Raw genomic sequence first — 22,138 nt, 5'->3', positions numbered from 1 at the left:
CAAAAGAAAGATTTGAAAGAGTTTCTTGTATTGCTGCAGGCCTCCTGCTTGACTAGGGCCAAGTTGGTGTTTCATCAGAGGAAGAGAATGATTGTGAGAGGCTGGAGATTAATTTGAGTTACTTTTATTTTCAGAATTGTCAGGATGGTAGATAAGAACATTTACATCATACAAGGTGAAATCAACGCGGTGGTGGGAGCCATAAAGCGGAATGCCCGATGGAGCACTCACACACATGTGGTAAGTTACCCTGAATTGTTGCTAGCTCTTAATGCTGTAACAGAGACCACCTGATTTTAGGAAAGAAACTCAATTTTTTTTAACATTTGTTACAGTACTTTATAAGTAAAGCTGGAATAACTTTCTACATTGTTTCATGCCAAGCAATTTTGGCTTCTTGTGTGCCAGCAACTGTAAGAGGTACAAAGCTGGAAATCTGCCTATATACCCCTTAAGTAAACAGAAAACCCTGCGTTGTATTCCAGTGGGAATCATCTCATTTAGACTTTTATTGCCTGCTATACCAGAGGTTTTGAATATATAATGTTATTTTATCTAGCACAGTGTTTTTATATATCTTGAGTGCTCTCTTAGTGAAGACAGTCTTTATCATGAAAGTCATGAAATAAAAATTGAGGAAGTCATTATATGTAGGGTATATATTAATTTTTCATATAGCATAGTATCTTTAGTTCTGCTTTGTGACTGTTAGCTATATTCTGTAGTGAAACCTGTTAATAGTTGCAAACCTGTTTTGTTAAAAGCCATTAATACAGTGTTTCCAAGTTTAATGATGCATCGGTCAGTTTATGGCTTCCATAGTATAAATGTGTGCATGTGGTGAACTGCATCTGTGGTGTGCTTCAGAATGTCACATAAATAGCAGATGGCTGTCATCCAGCACAAGTGGTTTCAGTTTGTCAAAGGACAGTGCCCTTGTTCTAACAGACATTTCTTCATTAGAGCTCACTGCTACCTAGTAGGAGGTGTGGCTGCAGATGTGCACAGCTTGGGGAAACTGCTGCTCTTCCTTATTTTAATATTGTAAAGATAGGCTAAGGCTAAAGGATGCTGCTATTCATATAAATTTTGCACTGTGATTTTTTTTTTTCCAAGTTATTTTAATGGCACCAAATGTCATTGCATTTCTGTTCCCATTACAATCTGCATAGATTAACATTATAGCAAATCCAGATGAGCCATTTCAATATGGTATGAGTTAGATTTGCTCTGAAATTTATTGAACAGTGGAAGGCTAATCAGAAATACTTCTAAGGACAATAAAACCAAATCGGAATGCTCAGTCTTGAACCTGTGCTTTGACATTTGAGCTGTATGACATTGGGGAGCTCTAGCAGAAAAATAAAAATGCTTCTCTTGATTTTGATGGAGTAAACACGCTGACGGTGATAAACTCAGACCTGTGAATATGAATGGGTCTTTACAGACCCAATATTAAGATTTGTCTTGAGAAATATGTTTGGCTTGTTAATGACTTTCTGTATATAACCTATAGGATGAAGAAAGGGATCCCCTGCTCCATAGCTTTAGCTACTTAAAAGAAGTTCTGAATAATATAACAGGTAAGCATATACAGAAATCAACAGGTACGTATACCTGCTAGTGTATATGACAATACATGTACACATGTACTTGCTTGTCTTAGTTGCTATCCAGCAGTCAAATATTGAATAACAAGAAAAAAATATGTATATACTTTTAGACAAATAGTACAGTTGTGAACTATTACACAAATACAACTGCTGCCATTGTCTGGAGAGATACATGTATGTGTGCATATGTGTATATATACGTTTTTTGTGTGTGTGCACACAAATATAAATATGCAAGCTTCTTTAATATACTGAAGCTTGTAGTGATATATGCAATCTGGTATATTATTATACAGTCTTTCTGTGCTTTGTTTATGTTTTCTGATCTGTGAATAGTGGGGAAAATCTGCTTAGAAAGTAGCCTCCCATTATCTGTTTTCTCCTTGCATTCTTCAGTTTGTTGGTTTTCATCATGTGTTATCAGTAATAAGTGAAGCACAGGCTTCACTTTTCACTTGGGTCTTTCGAATCTTGAAGTGAAAGGCTTACTTTGTGACCAGTTGCACTGAAAAGAACTGGAAATCTGTATTGATTTCAGTAGAACACAAAGCTGTGATGTCTATTTAGAGCAATTTTTTTTTTCTTAACCTTTTTCCCCTTTTCTCACATGTTTTCTCTTTTTGTAATTTCAGGAGTGATTGTTTAAGTGTATGTTGAGAATCTGGAAGTAAGGCTAATCCTGAGCTCTATGTATATGGCATTCATCTGTTTCTCCCCAGGATTTGTCTTACTGATTGTAATATTTGAAAATAAGCTTTACTTCTGGTCCCTTACAGTGAGTGTTCAGAGCTGCACTAAACGGAAGTCTGAGTGGACTTTCTGCATTTCTAATTGCAAAGCATGCCCATTCTTGTGTTGGCATTGAGCCTGGAATCCCATAGAAAGTATGTTCCCTAGAAGTACAATGGTGCTGCTTCCAGGTGCTAATGAAAGGTGCTGAGGACATGTGCCAGTTCTAAGCCCTTATTCCTTCCTCTTTTGTGGCTGCCTGTAAGTATAATTCTTTGGTTTGCTTTGCCAGGTGAACTTCCTTTGGCTGTGAGCAGGACTATTCTGTCAGGTCATGACATCTTAAGGAACAGCTTACGTTTCTGGATTGTATCTTTGTTCTGGATGTTATACCCAGACTACATGACAGGCTGGATTTGTGGAGTGTTGTAAGCTCAATCATCTTATGTAGGATACGCAGACAGTCACCAGAAGTGTTTTGGGACAAAATTTTCCTTGTCTCCCTTCCATGAGATAAAATTTTCCTTAAAATAAGACTCCTGAAGTTGTTTGCCATTATTGCAGATACTGCTTCTCATCAACAAGAGCAGGGAATGGCAGGATGCTCAAACAGATGCAGTATGAGTAAATGTCAGGGACTGGCCATTTATCTGGAGTAGCTAGATACAACGTGCTGTTGACTTGTTGGGGAAAAATGCAAACCCAGTATCTCCTTGTGTTAGAGAAGGCAAAGTTTAATGTACTGAGAGATTCAAGACTCCCTGTGAGTATTAGTCATCATGTAAGTGTGGTTCGTGCTGAGATAATAATTGCTCATATGTGATGATGATAGCATGTTGGTTTGACTACACTGGGTTCTTTTAAACAGGCAATTTCAGCTTCAGTGACTGCTGTTTACTGACTAGGGTCTTGAGATAGGACATTGTTGCTCTGCTGTCTTTTTTTTCAGTTTTAGACATGGACTGTTCCCAAGCAATACTTTGAATAATACAGTCTCCTGTCTCATCTTCCAGGCAATGAAGGTTTTTTGTGGGTGGTTTTGGGGGTATTTTTTTTGCCTAGACCTTCCTTTCATGTCTCTTTCATTAGCTCATGGAAACACATTGCTTTTATATTTAAATTTATTCAAGCTGTAATCTTTGACATTTGAGTTAGCTTTTAGTACAATTTTGCATTTATAGTAATATATATTATGTATTTTCTCAATCCCCCAAGAACCCATTTTAATCTGTTCCGGATGCAAATTTCAGGCTGCCTTGTCCCATCTCCCCTCTCGCTCTCTCCCTCCCTTCCCCTCCCCCATGGAGCATGTTTGATCAGGTGTGGCAGGAATATCCACTGTCAAGCTGCGCCCTTTATATTAGTCAATATTATCCTTCCTTCCCTCCCACTCCCTTCATTCTCCTCTGGGCTTTACCAGTTGATTTATAATTTTGGAATTCTCATCGGAGTCTGTAATACAGTTTGTTCATTATTTAACCAAAACCTGTTTAATGAGCAAAGAGAGGCAATGTAAATGTTAGGCATGTTGCAGTGGAGTACCTTTTGTTCTCCTCTGAGCTAGTGGGTATTAACTCTGTCATGCCTGTGATGCTGAAATACCCTGGTCCAGGGTATAAAGATGCACCGAATACCTCCAGCAGCTAAAAAGCCACATTACAAAGTACTGCTTCTCAAGAGTAACTAAGTTTTTTATTTGATTACCAAAATAGCTCCAAGCAAGCTTTTACTAAGTAGTGGTATCCCATACCATCCCATTGTAATGTCTAAATAGGCTCTTGAGGGAAGCATCTGGAGAAGATGCTGTTGCTCAGCACAGACAATCCTATGATTGTCATAAGGGTAACTTCACTTCTGCTGTTCAGCATACCTAGCTAATTGTACCTGAATTAAATGGAATGAAGTTGCACTTTAAAATTCTGACACAGAAACGTAATTTCTATGGCAATTTTGTATAGATTTATGAAAGCAATTTAATGATTTGAAAATGAACAGCATGTCTTCTCTTACCTGCTGTCATTTGGTTTACTGTATGCCATTTGTATACTTTAATGGGCTGCATATATTTTAATTATTATTAATAGTAGTTGCCTGAAAAACAGAAAGGAAAAGTAGAGCTTCTGTTATTGTGGGGTGATGCATAAGTTACTCTAAGATAAATTTAACAGCTGAATGCTTGTTGTACTGAGGTATGCACCGTAAGCCTAAGTTGGATGTGGTGTCTTGTATTTCCAGTGCTTAGAAAAAGTGAAAATTGGTGCCCTGAGTTACGACCATATGGAAGCAGTGACTATCAAGCTTTGTCCATGCATGCAAAATTGAAATGCGACTACATCTGCAAAGGGTGTTTTAAAACTGATGGAATCGTTACTGTTGGTACAAGTTTGTATCTAGGGTCACCATCACCACAACTTCCATTTGGTTCAATTTTCAAGTTAGCTGGATATCTAGAAAATGTGTCTGCATATTGAAATATTTGTTCATTTCATCAATTTTCTTACAGATTTAGGTCAACAAAAGGAAGCTTCTTTTTGACATCCAGTGATAATTGAGCATTGTTTTTTTTAATGAGTGTTTCCAACGTAGGATGCTCTTGAGCTCACTAGGGAGAGGTTTTATAACCACAAATGGCTGGAAATATGAGTTAATTATAAGCTTGCTTTTTTACAGTCTGATGAGGATTGGGTTTTCTAAAATCTTGCTTAATTGAAGTCTTCAGACCATTCCAGAATGATATGGAGGTAAGAGCAGATACTTCTGTAGTTGTTCTCCTTATTGCAGAATTTATGCTTTGCTCTGACTGGGGGGGATGAGTCAGTAACCAAGATTTTCGTGATTGAAGTGCTGCTTACTGGTGTGTAGGATGGCTTTAGGACAGAAAATGACTAAATACAACTGCCTTGTACAAGTCGGCACTGCAGTGGGAGAAGCAGGTGTTTGTGGAAAGTGTGTGCATCGAGAGTCTATTTAAATAAGGTTTAAACTAGGTAAACACACCTGTGAAGAGGTGCTTGTGTATATTTTAGGTCCATGAGTACCAGACTGGAAGGTTTGAGTCCTTTTATCCTCTGGTGGTTCAGAGTTAGTGCATTTAAACAGAAGCTGCAAAGTAAGCTGTTAGAAGCACTCTGATTTCATGCACATTCATGACATTTTAAATGAATGCTTGTACAGTGGGTTCAGAAGAATCTTTTCATGGCTTATTTCAGACAAGAAGCTGCTGCAAATCTCCATCTTTAGAGGGTTGGCTGGGGCATTAAGAGCTGGCTAAAGGTCAAATGACTGTAACCGTAAGAGAACCTTTGCCCAGTATACAGACTTAATATACTTGTTACTGTAGCCATCAGTTTTCTGGTATGTAGATTTGATTGCACACTCATTTTCTCATGTCTAAGCTCTGGAAACTCAGGTTTTAGGGATAATCTGACATTCATATAAAACAATATGAGAATTTTATCCTGATTTGGGGTTAATGTCAGAACTTTTTCTGAAAGACCTAGTTTTAAAAAGTGGTGAATCAGTAGTAAATACAGATGAGCAGCCTGATCTCAGTGCTGTTGGATAGAGTCTGACATATTCATTGTGGTCTACTTAAGAAATCATAAAAAAGTAATGTTTTTTCTTAAAAGAGGTGTAAGAATTATGTAGTGTTGCAATGCTTGTTATTTTGCACTTTGCAGATGAGAGCAATACCACGTTTTAATTATTATTTATGTCTTAAGTTTCTGCAGGAAATGCCTGGACTAAGAAGTAAACAAGAAACACTGATGAACTCTTAAGCTGTGGTCCCTTCCAACCCAAACCATTCTATGATACTTCTTTTGTTTGCATTGAAGGACTGCAATGTTACCCAGAGCAGACATTAAAAAAAAAAAAAAATTCATAGATACACAGAATGGTTTGGGTTGGAAAGGACCTTAAGATCATCTAGTTCCAACCACCCTGCCGTGGGCAGGGACGTGTCCTACTAGATCAGGTTGCTCAAGGCCCTGTCCAGCCTGGTCTTGAACAAAAATCACCTAAGCTTTTTTTCTGTTGCGTATCAGTTTCATATAAAAGATCTAGAAAACTCACTGGTGGTGTAGATGATGTCTGTTCCTGTGATAATTAAAAAAACCCAAACAACAACAAAACCCCCAAAACTATTTATTTATATACTTGCAAATAGCAGTTATCCATGGATGTTATACTTGCTGGTTTGGAAGGCCAAATAACTCAGGCTAACATTTAGCTGTTATTGCATCCTCTATAAAATTTTTAAGGATGGAAAGGGTGTAAGAAAGGTCAGGCAATTGGCAGAGTAAGGTTTCTTCAATAACTTAAACTCGGCCTCACTCTGGTGGTTGGCAGTATGACTGTAGTCCACATTGGATGACTTGACACAGTGTACAGAAGTGGTAAATAATTTCCCTTAATATTTTCTGTCACCTTCTTGCCGTAAGAAATACGAAGATTAAGGTAACAACTTTAATTTGACACTTTGCTTGCAGGCTGAATCCAGACTTGAGTTTTGTGAATTGTGTTCAAACAGTGCAGTAAAAGTTGTCATTTTAAAAGCAAGGCACTAGTCTTTCATGAATGCAGACATCCTTCCAAGAGAAGCTGCAGGTAGTTCCAAATATTCTTTCTGAGAGAGATTTAATCTTCTTTTTAATCTCATTGTAGCATCAAATGAATCAAATGACTGTCTTATGGCTGAGGTCTTTGGATTTCCCTCAGATAATAGGTTTCTATTGATACTTTTGGCATAGGTTTTCTTGGTGTTATTGGAGAAATAATAAACCGGTCTTTAACCAGGTGGTTTCTAGTTTTGTGCTTTATTTGCTAAGCAGTTTTCCTAGAGTGACACTAATGTGCTCTAAGAATGTAGCTGCATTGGGAGACGTGGTGTGTGAATTTCTCAAGCCCAAAGCTAATACCTAAATTGTCACAATTTCATTTAAGATTTAATATGTTTTCTGGATGTGTTTGATGAAGAATAACTTGGTGTTTGTGGAGCCTTATTGCACCAAGATAAGCACCATAACTTTTTCCAAGGCTTTTCTGTTGCATTTATGCGGAGTGCTCAAGGAATAAGGTATGGATGGACTCTGAAATCTAGTTGATGATGTAGCTATGACCGAATGTGCAGAAAGGGCTAAACTGCGGTTGTGTAGCATCCTGAACATGATAACTTTATAGCTCTTGTGTTTGTCTTCTATTTTGTGTTTATGAGTAATAGGAAACTTAATAAATTCAAAAGAAGTGGAGTGACTCTGAGAATATCTAGAGGAAAAAAACCAAACTAACCTAGTAAGATGGTCTTCACACAAGGTATTCCAGTATTTCTCTTAACATTAGGACGTCTGAACTGGCACTTCTGCAGTCTGGCACCACCACCGTTGTGGTACCACCTAAGCATCCTTTTAATACAGTTCTTTGGGTGCGGTGTAAGACTAAGATTTGACCTTAACAGTCTTCCATCTGTGCTTGGCTAATGACTGGCAGGTACAGGCAGGAGGTGGTGCTGTTGGAAGGAATCATTTCCTGACCCCTAATCCTTGAGGACCCAAGGATTTTAGATGGACAAGCACTCCTGGCTGCTGGTTGGCAGAGTTCCCACAATGGGCTTGTTCTGTAACACCAGCTTTCTGTTACCACTGCAGGCTGGGCTCTGAAGAGCTGCCACATGTGCATGGTGTGCAACTGACTCTCTCTTGTTCCACACTTGTTGAGCAATTACTTTCCCACTTGTTGGGCACTCCATTATTTCCTTCAGTTACTGCTTCTGTGTGAAGTGGAGCCATAAAGGAAATGGTCTAATGTACATACATTAGAAGGCAATAAATTGCAGTTTGATTTGGTAGAAAGGCAGTACCAGATGCTCTGTTGAAGTTAAGGTTCCTCTTAAATCATCCATGGAGGTTTTTTTGAAGATGATGTCTTTGTTTTGGTTAGGACTAGTTAAAAGGAGTTGCGGCCAATTAAGAGACATTAAGATATTTACATTATAGTAAAAACCCTCTTGAAGTAGGAGTGTATTTAAAATTGCTGAATTCCAGTAGAAGTTTTATATATTAAATATATAGCTCTTCTGTCACCTTTTCTTCTTTTAACTGTCTTCTCTCCTTGCTATACAGCAGCCATCTAAGCTATTAAAAACAATGTCTCAAAGGTGATTACTTCAAAGAAGCAGTAACTTGTGTCAGAAAGTGCAGGTGCATTTTTATATAGTTGCATAATATGTAGTAGGACTGCCAAGAAGCATTGGTCATACATACACAACAAGCACACTGAAGCATTCCTTACCTCAAAGGGTTTGTAGCTTAAAAGAGGAGAAGCAGAGAGAAGTCATTAAGCACACAAAGTTGTTAAACACTTGAGAGTTTTTCTTAATCGCTACCTCCATTTGTTCTTCAAACAAGCTGTTGTTGGGTGATCCCTGATACAGTTTATGGTAAGACGAAAGTTTGAAGGAGAGGTTTGAAATTGGGCAAAATTTCAAGAACAGTGCAGGGATGTGTGGTAAGGTGTTTCAGTAATTAGTGTGGAAGAAAAAAAACTGTCAAGAAGAGAGGTAGAATGGGAGGGATTTAAAGGTAAGTATAAAAGCAGCAGAATGATGAAGAACATTGTTATTAATATAGCAAGTTGATTGGTTAGGGAACATTAATAATGAGGGATGTGGAGTTGATGGCTTGCCCATTTGAGGTAGACTTGCAAGAGCTTTTTGGTTGGTTTTTTTTTTAAGGTAACTACCTAGCTTGGCTGCTCTCTGAGTGCTATGGAATAGATTGTTGCTTACAGGGATTCTTTCAATCAGGAGAAAAACTTCTAGCATGTTATGGACCTCCTCGCTGTAAGCTCTTTTAAAAAAAAATAAAAAAATTATATGGATAGTCATGATCTTAATTTTGTAATTTGCCTTTAGGAAATGATACAATGCAACATTCTTTCTCCAGGAAAGAGCTTGCTTACAGGAAGTTTGACAGAGCCTTGGGTGACATGGTTTAGTGTGAGGTGTGCCTGCCCATGGCAGGGGGGTTGGAACTAGATGATCTTAAGGTCATTTCCAACCCTAACTATTCTATGATTCTAAGTTACAGCTGCATTCAGTCCTATAAAAACTAACATAATCTTTCAGATGACATGATTTTAACTTGCTTTACATCACCTTTGAAAGCTACAAAAAAAGAAGTTTTGGTATATATTGCCTACTGTATTATATATTATAGTTCTATATTATATAATATAGAAAAAATATTATATATATTATATATTATAAGCCTATAATACAGTAAGCTAAAGGTAGGTTCTGAGGTCTTATGATACGATGGATTCTGGGCTGAAAGAGATGGAAATGTTGTATCATGGATGAATCTGAAGTGCATTCATTCCAGTATTGGTGGTATCAACAGATGCTTACTGGGGAAAATGTTTGGGAGTGAATGGATATCTGTGAATTTGTTAATAGAGTAACGAAGACTAAATCGTGAGTGAGCTAAATAGATGTAAGTCTTCTAGGGACAGGTAATCAGTACATGTCATCACAAAATTGTAGGAAATAAAACCCATCTTGAGAAGGAACGTGTATCAACTAGTCATTGTAGAAAATCAATAGAACTGCATTAGTATTGTATGGTGTACTGTATCCATGTGACTTGGAAGTGCCACCAGAAATGTTCAAGCAACCTGTTCTTGTTTTGAACTCCTAACTATATTTGGACATTTCCCCTTTAGTTTAAGGGCATGAATAGACATAGACTCGTTATCCCTTGAATTTGATTAAATGAGTACGTCTGTTGTACTCTTTGCATGGTTCAATTGTGAAGTTAAAACTCGTGAGTTCAGCCTACTTTGTATTCAGGCATGTTGTGAAAGAAAGAGGTACATAGTTACATGACAGTTGAGGAACAATGTGACATGACAAAGACAATGTGAGATGGGTAGAAATGTAAAAGTAAAGCATGTTATATGAGAGCTTGCACATATATGTGATATAACTGAAGTTTGGGGTAATGTTGGCTTTAGCTATCCTGTTAAAATTAATACTGTTTCCATGACAGCTTATGCTAATGTGTTTTGCAGTGTAATCACAATTACACAATTATAATACTCAAGGGGTGCACTTGATTAATGCTTGTTAGCTGAATATGTTAAATTCTTCAGTGATGGTGGTAATTTGTTCAATCCTTTATCTATACCCTAATACAAGCACTTTGGAAGTTTTAATTTCCAGATCTGTCCTTATAGCAGTAAGCTGAAAATTACTCCTAGCCATATTGAAACAGTAAGTTCTAAACACAGAAGACTTTCAGAAAGTGTATGCTGTCTTTGCTTGGTGCAGGAGTCTGAATGCTTGCATAACTGTAAACCTTGATGTGTGCTACTTAGATGAGAGACTTCGAAACAAAGCTGTTCACTCTTGATTTAACTTAATTCTGGGAGGAAGACTTTTTATTAAAATGTGTCTTTGTAATTTTTCTTGATTCAGAGGTGAAGTCTGCCAAGATGTTGCTGAATTAGATTCCATTTACCTCTTCATTAACTTGTTAAATAATTTAGGTGGCAAACTGTAAATACAAGGCATTGTTGAAATAAATAAAGATGTGGTTGTTATTTTGATCATGGCATACTGAAGGAGAACAGTCTATTAGATCTGGGTATAGCTGTGGGGAGAGGGAGATACTCTAGAAATAAAACAAGTGACAGTAGCAAAATATGGTTGCTTATGTAAGCATCTTCAGTAATTGCACTTAGGAACTTGGAAGTTCTTCAAAGCTGGATTGAACAATTTATAGTGGCTTATAATAGTTCTGTAATAACTAAGATGGCAGCATGGGAGGAGCCATCATTAGCTGGTTTTCACTTCAGTCTGAGGTTTTCACATTTGTTGCTCAGAAATGCTATGTTTTCTTTGAATTTCAGCCCTTAGTTAAAACATTTGTGTTTTCAAGTGTCTGAAGTGCAAATATATTCATTCAGACTTAAGATCTGATGAGCGCTGTCAAATTTTACTTCTGTGCTTTCTCTCTCTTAAATACATTCTGCCTCAGTATGAAATTGGCACTTCAGATGTGATCAGGCTAGTACAGGGAGGGGGGAGAACAGAGTCCTAGCAATATTTACTTTGGTGGCATTGTTGATGATGAATACGGAAGTGTAGGAAATATGTTTGCTCAAATATTTACCAGTCTGTTAAAATATTGTCAACAGGAAGGGACTTTTTCACTTGAAGCAGGACTACCATGATCTTGTAGGAAAACTAGGATTTGGTTTGGCAAAGAGATAAGTTTTAAACAACAAACTTTTCTGAAGGCTTATGACTTTGTGTGATACAAGAGTCTGGACGCTTTAATCATCAAGGCTTCTGCTTCATTAAGAACATAAGGGAAGAAGTATCCATGTCTGGTAAATAAAAAAGTAATATTTTCTTGGGGAAAGGGCTTTGCCAAGAGGTTTGGAAACACAGAGGAGGAAGAAATGAAAAGATTCAGACATCATAGAAAACAATAAACTCTGTTGGAGTAGCTGAATGGTAGTTCAATAATTAAAAGTTTTTTTCAGGGAAAAAGAAATTGCTGAAGAAATATATTCTTAAATATAGAGGGGGGAGAGACTATTGTAGGCATCCTGGAATGCTTAATTTAATTGTTGATTGTTGATTGACTATTAAAGCTTCGTGTTAGAGGCAACATCAACTTAAATTTTGCAGACTTTTTTCCTCCCCTCCCACTTTTACTGACAATCCATTAACAATCTGAAAGTGAAGCTCATTCTCATTCATCTGGCTTTGAATTGTAGTTTCTCTTTGGATGGTAGTTCTTAATGCTGTTGAGTTTCGCAACCCATGCTGGTACTTGTTCACATGCACAAGACCCATATGCTGCAGCGGAAGGTCACACACTCTCTTTCACTCTGCAGAAACAGCAGGTGATGGTACCAGCTGTTCACATCCCCATATTAGATGCCTGAATTTGAGCAGCTGTGTGAGGCTGCCAATAAACTCTAACGTAATGCAGTTCATAGTTTGCCCACATTTCACTTGATTCTACTCGGCACCATCCAGTATGTTTTTTTTAAATATCTTTCAGTGCCACCAGCAAGATGTTAGTTTTCTTTCTTGTGCACTCATAAGATGTGCCAGTCAGTTGCTTGAAAAGTGTCCAGTGTTACAGATTTGAAAAGGAAAGGCTACCAGAAAAACTGCACATGCACAGGTTTTAAGGAGGCAGGAGTAATCTATTGTTACTGTAATGTTGAAAGTTTAAAATTTTAAAACATTTTTGCTAATCTAAGCTGTTCTAAAGGATGTTCTTGTCATTAAGCAGTAGTAGTTTTGGATACAAAGCTAGGTGGTGGTTGGAAGAATAGGTCAAAAGTGCTTTCACTCTGAGGAACCTCTGCCTGCATTCAGCTAGCAGAAGAGGTCTTGTTACGTGAATCTGGTATTAGAAGAAGGCTGTAGTGGTTTTTAATTGCACTTCTAGTAATAAAACTTGCTTGGCAATGAGTTTTTATATATCCACAGTTTATTTCAACTTGTGCTTTTTATTTAAAAATCATATTTGTGATGTGTTAGGACCTTTTGTTAACCCAATTAAATAAATGGTGGAAAGGTTGAAACTGCCTGTCTGTATTTTGCAGAAAAGGGGAGGAGGGAGCCAAGTGACGACAAAGTCTTCTTGCTAATAAAATCCCGACAGGTGACTTTAGTGGTTTGTGGGTTTTGTTGTTGTTTTTGTTTGCGGGTTGGGTGTTTCCTTCACTCTCCCTCCTTCCGCACACCCCCCTCTCCCCCCTCCCATTGCTGTAGTCTCAAAAAGTGTTCATTGGAATCAAAGCCATATTGAGGTAGAAGCTATGAAGAGCATCTTTTCTGACATATGGAGGTGGGTAAGAGAGTTCGGTTCTTTGCTCAAAGGATCTTGTGGAACTTCAAATTCACCAAGAGCCAAGGTAATTATTAGAAGTCAGGTGTTACGTGTTTTAGAAAGTTATGAAAATAAAAGAACCTAGCTGTGCAGTTAGTGTTGGAAGAGGTAGCATGGGATCAGAGGAAGAATACAGCTGTTAAAATAGTAAAGTGCCTCAGCTCCGAAGGAAAAAAGCTAGCTTTTCATTAGATCCTATTGTTATTGCTCCACAAACTCAACTCATTTTTCATTTTAGCTGGTCAGCATTCTTCAGTTGAATGATCTGAAATCTAGAACTGATTTTCCTTGCTTTATATGTGTTGTTTTTCTCCAGCAAAGATAGCACACTTTTTTATTTCCAGGATGAGGAATTGGCTCTCCCATAGCAGATGAGAGCTGCAAGCTCTTTTGTTTAGCATCTCACCTTTTTTACGCAGCCGTACAGTTTCTTTGTAGACACCCAGTGTTAATTAGTTGAAACAGCCATTTATTTTTAGCTGCATATTTCAGATATTTAATTAGTTTTACTGTGCAGGTGTCTGTCAGCCATAAAGGAAGTAGTTGAAGTAAACCCTTGTATCAAATGAAGTACCTCTCCATGCCTTACAACTGCTTCCAAAATAAGTTGAGAATAATGCTTTACACATTTTGTCTCCTTTAACTCTACAGGCAAGCAAAAGAGGAAGCATGGATTAACATGTAGTGATTTCGAGGAGCTGTTCTCTGCTCAGATTCCTCTGTACTTGGGGTGACTGACAGGGACACGTGCCTCAAGTGCATCTGGAAATATATCACTGGCAAAATTTGGTTGGGTAAATATAGCAGGAATGGGTTGTCAGGGCAGGAGACATATTGTTCTGGGAAAGGAAGTGCTGTCTTGTCTGTCGCCTGAATAACTATTTTGTATATTTTTGCAACTTGCCTATTTCTTTCAGTGCAACTCGGGTACCAGCCAGATCTGACGTGCATGCTGTGTTCTCTTGTCATGTGCTTTTACAGTGGGAGTGTTACCAGAAATGCTAGAATCGGTAGGAGTAGCCAGAGAACTGATACCAATATTATCCAATGGTGTTGAAATAGTAGTGGCACACACTTTGTTCTAGTTTAAGCCCTTTTTGAAAATAGGCAGGGGCATCAGGTGTGGAAAGTAATTTCGAGAGTCTTAGGATGTGGTAATACTGAAGAACCCTGACTTTTGCTTAGGTGCACAATTGTTTCTGGCCCATACGGTTCCAGCAAACAAACAGAAAATCCCAAAGCCAAATAGAATACCATGACACCACACCTACTCCTGCCAAAAATAGGCTAAAAAGCCATATTCTAAAATTCTTACCTTTTGTTGGCAAATGATATAGGGAAGAAAAGGCCAATTATAAGGCTTTCCTCCAGCAAAAGCTCATGGGCAAAGGCACAAAGCTTCTTGAACCATTGTGATATTGGTCATATCTCAACACAGATTACACTGTTTGTGCAGAAAATTGAACCAGTGGCTTACAGAAATCTATGCAAGCATAGGAAGTGAGGCTGTATTTTATATAGAAAGACATAATCATGGGCAATGACAGTTAAAATCATACCAGATGCAAGCAGTGGAAAATAGTAAATTACAAACTTTCTGAAGTTTATCAAAGGAGATGACTACAGATTGGAGGAGAAAAAAAACCAAGCCAACCCCAGACCCTACTTAAAAATCAGTAATAGCTGACTACGCTTTCTCCCTTACCATAAAACATTAAATAGCTCCATCTTTACCATTTGCAGCATATTCTTCATTCAGTGGGCTGGTTTTCTTTATATTTGCTTACCCAAAAATTTATGGAGGATGGAACCCCTGACAGCTTTATACAGTAGCTGCTTGAGGTTAGTTTCTGACTCTCTAGCCTGTCCTGAGAGGTGCTTTACACCCTAGTCAGGGCTGTCTGCTGCCTTGTGATGTGGCTGTGTCTGGGGTGGGGTTAGCAACCAACAGGTGCCCAGCGTACCACAGGAATGTGGAGGCAGAGAATTTGTGTCCAAGGGCATTGGGGGTAAATAACTGTAGTTGTAAAAAGTGTTACGTGGGTGCTAACCTTTTCACTGAGCAGTGAGTCTTCTAAAATTTGCCCCACAAATGTTCATATAATAAGCTTCAGTTTTTGTCCTTAGAAGTCTGAAGAGCTAAACTAATGTTGGAATTTTGTTTGGTGTATAGGAAAGGCTTAGTTTGCTGGAGGGTGCAACTGATTCAGACTAGAGGCAGTAAAAAAACTTTCTATAGTTACAAGCAGTAGGATAAAATGTGGATTTCTGTGCTTTTAGAGTAAAACCTGCATGACTAAATAGAGAAAACTATTCTGTCAGTGTACGATATTCTTAAGAAATATTTCTAATCCCTTAGGGTTACTTCATTATTTCTTCTGATTGCACCAGGCCCAAATACTCTGCTGCTTGTCATGATTTACACAGGGATAAAACCTCACCATTTCTCATTCACAGAGCCAACTCAAGACTTACTACTCCATTTACTAGCTGTGTTGCATGGCACACCTGACTTGCCAAGGCCTTTTGCAGTGTAAACTTCAGCATAAGGGATGTTACATTTAAAAAATAAACAACAAGAACAAAAACACACATAAATATAAAAGCCTGTAACATCTTACTGTTTCACTATTGCCTGCATACATGCTGCTTATCCCAGGTGTTCTAGCTTCCAGGAATTGAGGTTTGAAGTCTGACACCTTACAAGTCTTTTCTTTTCAAACTACATAGAACTGTTCCTCAAAGCCCTTTTAATCTAGTTCTTTATTCCGTTTTATTTTCACTTTGCCTGCTCACCCTGGAATTAAAGTGAAGGGGCTGAACTTCATGTTGCAGGTGATATATCACATTGAAGGGCACCTGTCTGATCATCTGGTACTGGTAAACTATTGTTTGTATTTCTGTGCATCACCTGTCAGTATGTATGGCAGCAAACTACTTATTTATCAGGTATCTAGTAAAAGAAATCAAACATAACATATATTAAATTATCTTTGCATTTAATAGAAGGATGTTCCTTTCACCAACATTTCTTTTTCTAAATGGCAGGGTTCTGCTTTGAACTAAAGGCAAGAAGCTGAGATTGTTTACAGTGCATTAAAAGAATCACTGTGGTATTAAAAAGAATTGCAGTTACTTAAACTTGAACAAAATCTAGAAAGACCAGAACATAAGGAGGATATTTGTAAAGGGCTTTGAAATTGTGAAGTATTATGTACAATGAAATATGGAGGAGTATGGGGAGGCATGCAGGAGGAGTGTTAGTTTGAATAAGCAGAAGTAATGGGGTATCAGTGTATTAGTAGAGTTTAAATTTCCCACAGACACTTACTGTTTTGGAACGTGAAGAAATGTGAACAGAAAGGCCAAGAATTCGAAGTGCATGGAAATTAATCCATTTTCTTTGACATTAATGAGCAAGATGATTAAATGTGTCTAAACTGTAGAAAGTACACAGGTTTCTGTTGCTTATTTTTGTCATTACATACGTCTTGCACCTAGTGCTCTGCAACATTGTAGGGGAACCAAATGTAGATTAAAAATTGAAGCAGGAGGAATAACAGTAGAAAATTAGTGTAGATTAAACTGGAAGGAAAGGAAAGAGAGGAAGACCCGGTAATAAGTGAAAACCAGAAAAATGCTCAGAGACTGCGTTTCTTGAACAATTACAGAAGTTTATGTAGCTGCTGCTGTGAGGAAAGGGATTACAACAGTTAAAACTCTTCTACAGGAGCCTTTTAGAGGGATTTATTCTTGGACCACAGTTCCACAATATGAATGACTTTGCTCTGGATGTGTCTGCATGATGATTTATTCAGGATAACCATAGAATTGCATGTAACTGTGATCTAGCTGTGTTGGTAGGTGTCTTATAAATAGGAGGCTTCTAATCTCTGTAATTATAACTCTTTTGCATTCTATAACGGTCAGTTGCAACTGTCTGTTGCAATACTGAAATATTGATTAATATGCATTATAAATCATATTACCAATATAAGTATTGGTAATATTGAAAGTTTATGATATTCAAGCCTTATTTACTGACAGTAAATGCTGACTTATTAACCTGTTCTGATAATCTCAGCTATTCAGTCATATGAAGATGATAGTTGCTTCACTTCAAATCTTCAAACTGTTTACTGGTTTTAGCTGCTAATTCTGGACAATAATGTATGAAGTAAGATGATGAAAGGAGTAAACAGGGACATGTGGATGCATAGAATCTAAGTGGGGTCATAGTTACTTTGTTCTTGACCTACTCTTGAACTTCATGGGAAAGGAGATAATCATTGCATTTGTGAGAGAACTTCATGTGTAAGCTGAAATTCAACTTTATGAAAGTCAGCTGAAGTATTAGCTTGCAGTCTGAGCCCACAGACTCCAACGGCACAGAACTTTCTTAGCTACAACAGACTGCTGTAAAATATTTATGCTACAACCTTATTTTTGGTTTTGAGAGAGGAATCACATGTGCTCAGAGATAGGAAAAACAGTGAAAGCAAGGCAAAACTTGGGATCAGAACATAGACCTTTCAGGTGTACTCTGTACGTGCATAGCTGAAGTTTTGTATCTGCAGAAGCTGCCTGAGTTTCTTGTAATACACTAACAAGTGCTTTTCCAAAGTTTATTTTAGCTGTGTCTTCCATGACTCATGTTCCCTTTTCACCTTTTACTTCCTATTTATGCCTTTTTTTGCTGTCTGTTCCCATGTAAGCCCATTAAGACTCTAATCTTCCATATCAAACTTACAACTGTGGTAACTTTTCAATAGAAAACCCCCTGACACAGTTCTCACTTCTCATTCTTTTTGTCCCTTTGCACAGTCAGCGCTGAGTTTTTGTTGGGCTTAATATAAAGGGGCTTAGAAAGGCAGGTGCTTCTGGATTTGAATTTATGAGACTTCCAGACATGGAGTGTCATATGTGCTTCCTCCCCCTTCCCCTGTCATCTTCTGTAATGCTCTGTAGTCTGTAATAGGTTGAGTTGTAACATTCATTAAACCATTCCTCACATTCCCTGCTTTGAAAGCTTATCAGGACTTCTTTGATTTAGTTATCTGGAACAAAAAAAGCTGTTTGTGAAGGTTGGAATGGAGCTCTGGAGCAGTAATATATTGGAGATCAGATTCAGGTCCCAGTTGCATTATTCCTAGGGATTTGTTTGCCTCTGTACACACAGGAGCAGAGTGGTGTGTATGGAAGGCTTGCAGGAATGCAAATTGCACACATTTTATTGGGACCTGTAGGGGATTTTCAGTGCTTCGTAATTTTTCAAAGGTTTGTTATATATCAGGCATCCACTGCCTCTTCTTTAAACCTTTAAATCCCCCCTCTTTTTCCTGTTCTAAAGGTCAGATTTTTTGACAACTGTGTGCAGGAACAAGATTTGTTAAATCCCTTCATTTTTATTCATACAAATATCGGTGTTTAGTGAGCAAGAGTGACCCCAGGATTCAGAGGCACATAAAGCTCAGCACAAGCCATCCAAACCTAAATTCAATTCAGATGTGTCTCTTTGGGACTGAACCTGCCATGTGAATATTAACCCTTGGCACTGCACAGGGAATGCGTGGTAGAAATTGCATATCTCTGTGTCATTGAGTGGGCTGGCTTCACAGGGTGGCTGGTGTCCTCAGCTGTGGAGTTGTGTCCTGAATCTTGTCCTGGATGCTTCCTGGGTGTAGGGCTCAGTTTACTCATTCAGCACTAGTGTTCTCTGGTGAGACAGCAAAATGCTTAATTCTGAGCCTTTCCTGTTCTGATGAAGTAACAGTGTCCCCAGTGTTAAATCCTCTTGAAGCTATATTTAGTTTGGTTTTATACAGTTATATGCAACTCAGCTTTGGAAAAGCTAGATGTACTGCTGATCTTTGGGATGTGAATGAAGAGTAGGTATCCCCTTTCTTTAGGAGTGACTGGCAGCGATTTGCTCCCTGGAGAGCTAGTTATAGGCATTGTTCAGTAGCTGTGAAGTCCTCATCCTTGCCTTTCTTCAACTTGGGTGAAGGAGATTTCCTTTTCTTACTCAGAATAGCTTCTGTTGACAAAGGCAGATGAGATCTGACAAGTCATACTGTGGTGTTTTATACAATATTGTAAATCATTCTGTTGAGCAAAATGCTATGCTGGCAGGGTGGAGTTTTGTAATTATCCATTTAAAAAGATTTTGTCATCATAGGGATAATGCTCAGGGGTTGTGCCTTTTTGTCATCTTCTGGACTTCATACTGAGGTGGCTCTGGAGTGGCCACGTTTCCTTTGTTTAAGTCTGCCGTAGGAATTGATGATTTTAGAGGGAGGTGGAGCAGACAGCTGCAAAGGCTGGGCAGAATCTCGAGGGCCTGTTTCATCACAGTAGGATTCTCCAAAGCTAGTCTCTGTGCTCCTCAAGCTTACCTGTGCTGTTTACATCTGTCCGCACATCCATGCTAGTTATGAATAAGAACTATTCCCTAACCACCATCACTGTGTTTATATAAATTTATGATACAGATTGTTAGATGTGCAGAAGTCATTCTGACTATGTAGCATTTTTTTGGTCTACAAAGCAGTTAACTTTTGTTATGCTAAGTTATGTCAGTATAATAAACATCCTTGCACAGTGTGGCTATGCGGTATATTCAGAACCTGGATCTTACTGTTCCTTTCCATCACACCTAGGAACACAATATGGATAACTTCAGGGATGTTTTTCCTGTGGGTGTTTTGTGTATTGATGCAAAAGTGTGGGGCAGGGAGAAGGGTTGTCAGTCATTCTCATGACTTAGCACATTTACTGGGTTTAGCACACTTTAGATACCAGAAATGGCTGGACTGAGATCTGGTGTTAAGAAAAATAAAGAAAAATGTTAAATGTTTTAGTGGAGATAACTGTCAGCTTGCTTTAATATTAGTGTTGTTTGGTTGGGGGTTTTTAGCTATTACAGAAATGTTTCTTTGGAGATGTTCGGCAACTAGCCAAGAGTTTCTCCACTGCCTTATATGTAAAGTGGCTAAGTATGTACAGATTTAGCTGATTACTTCTTGCAAAGCTCTCAGCCTCATGATGAGAGCAGCAAGCAGTTGAGAAGCCCTAGGGACTGACCTCTGAGACTGTGCTTGCTTGCTCCTGTTTAGAAAAAAGGTCTTTATTCTGACTGGCTTCAGTGCTAGAATACTGTTTCATTCTTGGGGCTGGTGTTCTGAAGCAGAAAGGTCATGGTCCAGAGTATTTTAGTACGCTGACTGCTAGCCAAGTGAGATGCATTCAAAGGCTGGCTAATGAAAAACTATTTTGGCAACCACTTACAATAATGCATTAACTCATCACCTCTCCTTACTAGCCTCTTTTGGCTGCTAAGTAAAAAAATGTGATGGGCAAGGATGACTGGAGCTTGACACCAACAACATAGAAGCCTGCTTGTCACTGTGCTTAGTGATTGTAATGCTGTGAATGAGAAGGGTTGAGTATTGGGGCTCTAGAAAAGGACATACTCTGCTTTCTCAAAATAACAAAACAGTTAACACCACCTTGGAAAAAGACCTGCTCTGTGGAGGAAGCATGTTCAAACAGCATTGCTAGAATAGCTGAACAGACTGTAATGGAATCTGTTGAAGATTAACCTTGGTGCTTTATAGACGAGCCAGGCCTTCAGAAGGGTCTGACCCGAGCAGCAATTTTAAACATAAGGTCGTCATTAATCAGTCAGAATGAGAGGGAAGGGAAGTAAACGCATGAAGTTTGTCCTTCTTGATGATTGCATTTGGAGACTTTGGTATCTCAGAAGCTTTTTATTTTTCTTCCAATGTTCAAATTAAATGTGTTCCACCCAACTTTCTGCAGCCTCTGAAAACTGGTGGGGAAGGCCATTTGGCAGGCATTAAGGTAACAGCTAACTAAAAAGGCATGATAAAAATTAAATAAAACAAGAGGTAATTGCCTTTTGTGTAGATAACCTGGCCTGCAGAGTCTTAATTGTGTTGATAATATAGGCCAGATGTGACTTGAAATAAGCTGTGAGAGAGATTTTTACATGGATAATGAGCTGTCCATCTGGAAGTGTAAAGGATTAATCTGTTAATTTGTTAGAAAGTGGGATGCAATTTATTTCAGTGGGATGCATATGTAATTTGTATCTCTTAAGCAACTTTTTCCTGTGTCTTTGGTGGTAAATGTTTGGGATGACAGCCCTACCCATTGCCCCCTGAAAGACTTGATGGGAAGATTTCCTTGAGTTTAGGTAGCAGTGGAGGCTGGTGATGACTGCCTGACTTGACTCCAGCTTTGTCCTGGTCGCTTCTCTTACTTCATTGGACATGACATTTGAAGACCTTTGAAGGGCATCTTATAATTTTCACTTACTTTTTGAATTTTCTATCACACTGATAGATCCCTTCTATTGCTAGTAATACATGTCTGTAAAGAAGAATGTAGCATGCAGGCATGGTGTAAGTTGTTGCTTAAAGGATAATATTCCAGGATTCATGGACTGGTGAATGACCAGGTGTAGAAACTAATAGTAGTGAATTTTCTTCTAAGCCACCCATGTAATAATACTGGAGGTCACATTTGAAAAGTTTTTGTTTGGCTTGGGTTTTGTTTGGGGCTTTTTTTGGTGTGTGGGGTTTTTTTTGGTTGTTAGTTTTTATGTTTTTTTAACATCTGAAAATTCAATTTCTATACATAAATGAAATGTATATACTGGAATAATAGCATGATTCCTGCTGCTGCTCACGTTACCAGAAACAGAGACAGATGTGACATTCCGATGCCTGTGAGGGCTTCGAAGCATCTTGTGGTTGAGAGCAGAGAGGTGGTCTTTTGGGATGAAATGCTATCTGTGTAACCCAGGCTGGAAGGAGCAGAAGACTGCAAGTTTCCATGTGACTTGGGGCAAACTGCAGT

At 38.3% G+C, this 22,138-nt stretch overlaps 1 protein-coding gene across 7 annotated transcripts in view; it reads left to right on the top strand.

Annotated features, from left to right (window-relative positions):
* GBF1 (golgi brefeldin A resistant guanine nucleotide exchange factor 1) overlaps positions 1–22,138 on the top strand; it is a 106,393-nt gene that overhangs the window by 5,653 nt on the left and 78,602 nt on the right. For all 7 annotated transcript variants that reach the window (XM_057425677.1, XM_057425674.1, XM_057425680.1 and 4 more), the window contains exons 2-3: positions 135–240; positions 1,517–1,583. In XM_057425677.1, coding sequence (XP_057281660.1) covers positions 145–240; positions 1,517–1,583 — 163 coding nt within the window. In that variant the 5' untranslated portion in view covers positions 135–144. The remainder of the gene's footprint in view (positions 1–134; positions 241–1,516; positions 1,584–22,138) is intronic.

Source organism: Pezoporus wallicus, unplaced genomic scaffold (assembly GCF_028554395.1).
Source record: "Pezoporus wallicus isolate ANWC-B61680 ecotype Strahan unplaced genomic scaffold, APGP_CSIRO_Pwel_v1 contig_7892, whole genome shotgun sequence".
In the NCBI taxonomy this organism is placed as follows: domain Eukaryota; kingdom Metazoa; phylum Chordata; class Aves; order Psittaciformes; family Psittacidae; genus Pezoporus; species Pezoporus wallicus.
This window is presented reverse-complemented; position numbering and strand designations above follow the sequence as displayed.